A 6154-nucleotide genomic window follows, 5' to 3' on the forward strand; every position below is an offset into this window, starting at 1 on the left:
TCAGTTCTTCAGGTCTCTTCATTGTGAACTGAAGAAGCTTCTAGGATGAGAAACGAAAAACACGCAAGAAAGTCCTTTGGAAAAAGCACCTTTGGGAAATCCATGAGCTGAATGGTTGAGAATCTCTGTAGACAAGCGTGGGGGATGCTGGGAGCTGTAGTTCAACCAGAGTGGGAGGTGAGTCCATAATAGCCAACACCATCACGATACCATCTCAACTTTTTTTTTTTTTTAATTCCTCTGCTGATCTTCCTGGGTTCAGTAATATCTAGAATCCCGAGGTTTCAGAAAAGGAATTTCTTTTTCTGGCCCGATCCACCAAATTTTCCAATCCATATTAACAAATGATTGGATAGCAATCTTTCTGACAAGGCGAAATCTATCTCTAAACTGGCAAGGGGAGGGAGAAAAATGCATACTTAAAAGACAGGGCTCTATAACTTTCCGAGATTTCGTTCAAATTGCATAACCGAGTCCCGATGTTCACCAAATCTGATGCACTTTTGAGTCGACCGCCACATTTTGAAGCTCCGACATTCGAGGTAAACCCGGAAGCGGTTTTAAGGAAGAGACTTAAGGAAAACGTTCAAATCTTTCTCCCTCGGGGACCAAATCTCAAATCTGCCCTGTTCTAGCATTTTTGCAATACTCTGAAATGACCTGAAGCCAGAGTATATATATAAGATGTTTTTCGCAGCTAGAATAGGGGAAACCCGGTCCGCCCACACGCAGCATTTTTACATCACATAAGGAAAAAAAAACAAAAAAAAAACCCCTAACCCCAAACAGTAATAAATTAAACCTTATTAAAACAGATATAAAAGTTTTTCAAGTGTAAGAAGTATCATGTAAACAGGCAGGCGGTTTGGGCCAAAAAAGCCAGGAGTTTAGCGTCTCCATTCACGGCATTCCAACATTATTTTCAGCCAATGAAAGGGGGGGGGAGAAAAACCCGAGAGAGTTATAGTTTGAGGTACCAGCGTCACCGAAACACCCGGATGGGACCAAGTCTATCAGACACCAGAGATTCCAGATAAAGTTAGACTTCAAGCAGGGGTGGGATTCAGCCATTTTGCACCACTTTGGCAGAACCGGTAGCCAATTTTTTGATGCCCAGCAGGCCCAGATGGGACTTCCAGAAGTGGCATCCATGCAGAGAACCGGTTGTTCCCGTATTTGAATCCCACCGCTGGCTTCAAGGGTGTGTCAAAGAGAGCAATCTCATTTTGTAAAATAATTTGTCGTTGCGTTGAAAGGGACCTGGATCGGAAAGGAACCGTGTGGATTACCAGAGTCCATGGGACGCCAACGCTACCCAGGAAATGTTTTTACCGTAATGGAGACATTTTGATTACTTCTCACAATAAAGTTCTTTTTTAGATGCACAAAATTTTTGGGGGACCCGCATCCCGCTCATTCGTCAAACCTCGCCCCCGATCAGAGGAACGCTCTTCTCGCAACCTGGCCTTTACTCGGCCGGGGAGGAACCCGCAACCTTCAACACCTTTGCGTAAGTAGTGCTTCCTCGACAGAGGAAGCTGGCACGGTTACAGTTCCGCTAACGGTGGACTCCGGCTGAATTCTTTAATTCCCTGAAGAATTCGCTTCATATGACCCACTTTCGTTATCCCCAGGTCCTGCAGAAGAAAGAAGACAGATTCGCTGGCTCATTGAACTTTTGGCAACAAAGCTAATTTAGAGAGCACTCATTTAAGTCAATGACTCCCTTTTTCTTCCCAACATACCAATTATTCCAGACACGATGCATTCAGACACTGAATTGTCTTTCCAAGGAAAACTCAACTTTTTAAAAAGAAGTGGCGCTGTCTATTTTCCCCCCCTGTATTCTTTATTTCTGAGATTTTAGTCTTACACTCAATAATTATACTTGATTGGTCTCTCTGGAATGGGAAATTGGGTTGTGTGTACAAAGATCCCCCCTTTGTGTCTGAAGTACAGTGTGGAATTACAGTTTTGCCGTACCAGCTTCCAATATCTAGCAGCATGAATAAAATAACCAGTAACGATCTTAAATTTTTTATAAAAAACCCAAGCATTAGGAAATCTAGCATCAAGGAAAGGTATTTCTAGTTAATGTGCTGATTATGAAATCATAGAAATGAATTATTATTGATTGTTGCTAACTATACGAACCCAGACAACACGTCATTTACTAAGCACTAAAGATTGCTATTTGTAACAAAAATCAATAAAATATATATTTTAAAGAAAGGAAATCTAGCAGAACAAAATAATTCGAAAATTTAGCAGCAAAGCCTGTCCAATATTATACATAAATACTGATGCTAGATCGTCATACAACAAAGCAGTTGACTTTAAAAAACATACGGTTGGAGGCTCAACTTTGCAGGATTTTAGTACCAGAAAGCAAGTCCCCAACCATCTATATAAAACTCAAGACCAACGTGAAACAGCCCAGGAAAACAAAAACAAAAAAATATTCCTTCAAAACCAAACTGAAACTTGCATCTTGAAATCCTCCTAAATCAGGGCTAGGCAACCTTGGCTCTTTTATGACTCGTGGACTTCAACTCCCAGAATTCCTTAGCCAGCATGCCTGGCTGAGGAATTCTGGGAGTTGAAGTCCACCAGTCATAAAAGGGCCAAGTTTGAAGACCCCCTACTCTAATCACTAACTATGGAGTCTTAGTTTTTTTTATCCCTGGGTTTTTTTATTAAAAAGTTTTATTAATAATTACATAATAAACCCAATAACCCCCCCTACCCCCCCCCCCACTTCCCGGAACCAAATACAGGGTATAACAAACATATTAAACATAATCTAAGTTAACAAATATATTAATCATACGCTAAACAAGTTTAACAATTTGTACAATTAATATCATACTTAACCCTTAACTCCCTTTAAATCTTATTATTAATAATACTTATTTTTTAATCATAAAATAAATGAAACTTTTCAGTCCCATATTTAATCTGAATATAATCTATCCATCTTCTCCATACCATAATATATCTTTCTTGTGTATGATCCTTTAAATAAGCAGAAATTTTAGCCATTTCTGCCAAATTGGAAACCTTAAATATCCATTCTTCTAATGTAGGCAATGAATCTTTCTTCCAGTATTGACCAATCAATAACCTTGCCACTGTAATTAAATTCAATATTAAAATAGTTTCTTTAACATCAAAATCCCTGGGGGTTTTGAGGTCATGCTGAACCCAATCCAAGGCTAGTGCTTGTAGCTCCTGGAGTAACTGGTGTGTTAAGTTTCAAGAGTTTTACTTGCTGCCTGGCTGAGCTCAGCTGGCATTGCAATCTCCAACTACGAGCCCTTCATTCAAAATCTAGAATTTCCACCTTAGCTGCAGTTTCCTAGTTATGTAATGCTGCCCTCCTTTGCTCATTTCAGTTAATGCTTCTACTCTCCTGTTCCGGTTTAGGACCGTCGGACAGCAGAGCAACGAAACAAGAGCTTGGAGTCTTGCCTTGCCTGGCTGTTAAATGAGATTTTGGGGGTCAATAGGATCTTCCCTGAAAAATCACCTGAAGGCAGAAATCAGGGCTCAGTTTTGTGGTTGTAAGCCGAGCATCACCTGCACGCAGACTTATATCTGTAATATCAAGCCGCGTACGGAGCTGTACGTGCATAAACACACTAAAGCTATTTACTACGATACAAAATCTGATGCAAGTAAAAAGATGATTTATCTGAGTTCCTTCTGCTTGTGTGTACATGCACTGCTTTTAGCGTTGTGCCATGCTTTGTCAATAATCTGGAAAAGTACAAATGTTAAGCACCCGTCTGCAGCTCTTTAAGGCAGCAGAGTCCTAACCCAGAATCACTCTGCTGGCCTCTGTCATCTAGGAAAAAGATGCAGTCACTTTAAAGAGCTACAAACAGACGCTATTATTATTTTTTTGCTTTTCCATGTTTCTGGAATCAAATCTATAGCTCTAATTGCTATATTGATTTTTTTTTTTTTTTTTGTATTCACTCTTTGCTCTCATTTAGGCCCCGAAACAACCGAAATGCTTGTTAACATGCAAACTGGATGTTAAATCCCTCTCTCTCTCTCTCTATCTCTATCTCTCTCTCAATCGTTGTAACTGACATTTGTGTAACTGACATTTGCAATTTAGGGTTTGACGGGAAGGCAGGAGAAGTACACATCCATCACAAATTAAAAAAACAACACCATGAAACCCAAACTGTTTGTTTGCTGGGGAGAATGAGTAAATAATGGAAGGTTGTTCTCCTGATTATGATTATTATTACTTTGTTTTGCATGTACACTGAGAGATTATGCACCAGAGACAAATTCCTTGTGTGTCTAATCACACGAGGCCAATAAAGCTATTCTATTCTGTTCTGTTCTGTTCTACATTCCTCCTATTCTATTCTATTCTATTTTCTTTATTCTGTTCTGTTCTATTTGATATTCCTCTATTCTATTCTATTCTATTCTATTCTATTCTATTCTATTCTATTCTATTCGACATTCCTCATTCTATTCTATTCTATTCTATTCTATTCTATTCTATTCTATTTTATTCTATTTTCTTTATTCTGTTCTGTTCTATTTGATATTCCTCTATTCTATTCTATTCTATTCTGTTCTGTTCTGTTCTATTCTATTCTATTCTATTCTATTCTATTCTATTCTATTCTATTCCATTCCATTCCATTCCATTCTATTCTATTCTATTCTATTCTATTCCATTCCATTCCATTCCATTCCACTCCACTCCACTCCACTCTATATTTTCTATACTATTCTACTCTACTCCACCTCTATTGGAGTACTGAACTGAACAAGCTTCTTGGATGAGAAGCGAAACATTTTCAAAGAAACCCTCCCCCAAGAAAGTCCAGTTGCCTTTTGGAAAAAAAAACAAAACACCTTTTGGGGCAACCGTGACCTGGATGATGGAGGATCTCCCCAGACCTCTTTCAGAAGGAAAACCCTCGTCCTTCTTGGTCTTCCCAGACAGAGAGAATTCAGCCTGACAGACAGCAGTTTTGGGGCGGGGGGGGGGGTGTTAACGCAGGGATGCATGTTAAAAAGCCAAGCTCCAGGCACACAACTGGGAGGGGGGGAAGGGGGAAAGAGGAGAAGCTTTTCATTCCTTCTCGGAAATGCTCTTAAGGCAGAAAAGTAGCAGAAACGCAAATACAGTACCTTCAGGTCTCGCCTCTCCAGGTGCAAAAGCTCCGCGCCTCGGATGTCGTGGCTGATGAAGGTGTCTTTGTACTCTCCCAAACTCAGCAGGTCCAGCCACGCCGCTACTTCCTCCGTGCCCCATTTCTGAACTACCAAAGTTAAGAGCAAAACCCCCTTAATTTCTCGACATGCTGGGCCGCACGGCAAGCAGAGGTTAGGCCGTAGAAGGTGGAGGACAGAAGAGAAGAGAACGACGCAGTGATAGCAGAAGTCGGGGTGGGTGGGTAGGTAGGTGATGGGCAGCCGTTTCAGACATGCAGGTTAAAGGGAGGGAAAACCCGGGCATCGGAGGGCTACCTGACTTCTAGCCATGCTCTCAGCTCCAGCATCCAGCTCTGCCCTTCAAGAGCCCCATCCCCGAGCGGATCCTTAACTTGCTCCCTTCTGTGTGGGTCGCACACAAAACCGTGTGGCCTCCTGAAGCCAGGACAGTTACACACACACCCTTGACCTGCACGTAGACGTAAGGGCCGACTTTCTCGTGGGATAAAGACTACTTCAAGTCATCGTGAAGATGGAATAACAAGGAAGGCCAAGACCAAGCTCCGGTGCACATGGGGTTCTGCACCAATCCGCTCGCAATTCTGTATTTTCTAAGCAACGGTATTATTATTATTATTATTATTTAAAAAAAAGCCTACCAGGCTGGGTGTTGGTCTTCTGTTTTTGAACCTTTTCCTTTTTAAACTTTGGCACGATACGAAAGACGGTACTGCGGCTGTTTCTTTTACAGTACTCCAAGGGAGGGTCCTAAAAAAAGATAAGAAGATGATTATTGGGGTTTTTTTTCTTCTTTTTGTTCATGTCTTGCATCGGAGGAGGTAGAGCACGTCTTTCTCCCTCTGTCCCGGCCACTTTTTAACAGAGGCACAATCGGGAGCGTCTGAACAAACTGCCTCGCTCTCTGGTTTGGTGGCAGCAGAGCCTCAGATAGAAGGTCCACACA

General features: G+C 41.3%; 1 protein-coding gene across 2 annotated transcripts in view; it reads right to left on the reverse strand.

Moving 5' to 3' along the window:
- Window positions 1-734: 734 nt before the first annotated feature.
- Window positions 735-6154, reverse strand: part of DGKH (diacylglycerol kinase eta) — a 60599-nt gene continuing 55179 nt past the window's right edge. Inside the window, exons 27-29 of one of the 2 annotated variants that reach the window (XM_039366708.1) lie at window positions 5850-5958; window positions 5167-5297; window positions 735-1637 (exon numbers count right to left, since the gene is read on the reverse strand). In XM_039366708.1, the coding sequence (XP_039222642.1) occupies window positions 1548-1637; window positions 5167-5297; window positions 5850-5958 (330 nt within the window). In that variant the 3' untranslated portion in view covers window positions 735-1547. The remainder of the gene's footprint in view (window positions 1638-5166; window positions 5298-5849; window positions 5959-6154) is intronic. The other variant, XM_039366709.1, reaches the window with a different exon arrangement.

Source organism: Crotalus tigris, unplaced genomic scaffold, assembly GCF_016545835.1.
Source record: "Crotalus tigris isolate CLP2741 ecotype Arizona unplaced genomic scaffold, ASM1654583v1 scf7180000020351.1464749751:1500972, whole genome shotgun sequence".
Classification (NCBI taxonomy): domain Eukaryota; kingdom Metazoa; phylum Chordata; class Lepidosauria; order Squamata; family Viperidae; genus Crotalus; species Crotalus tigris.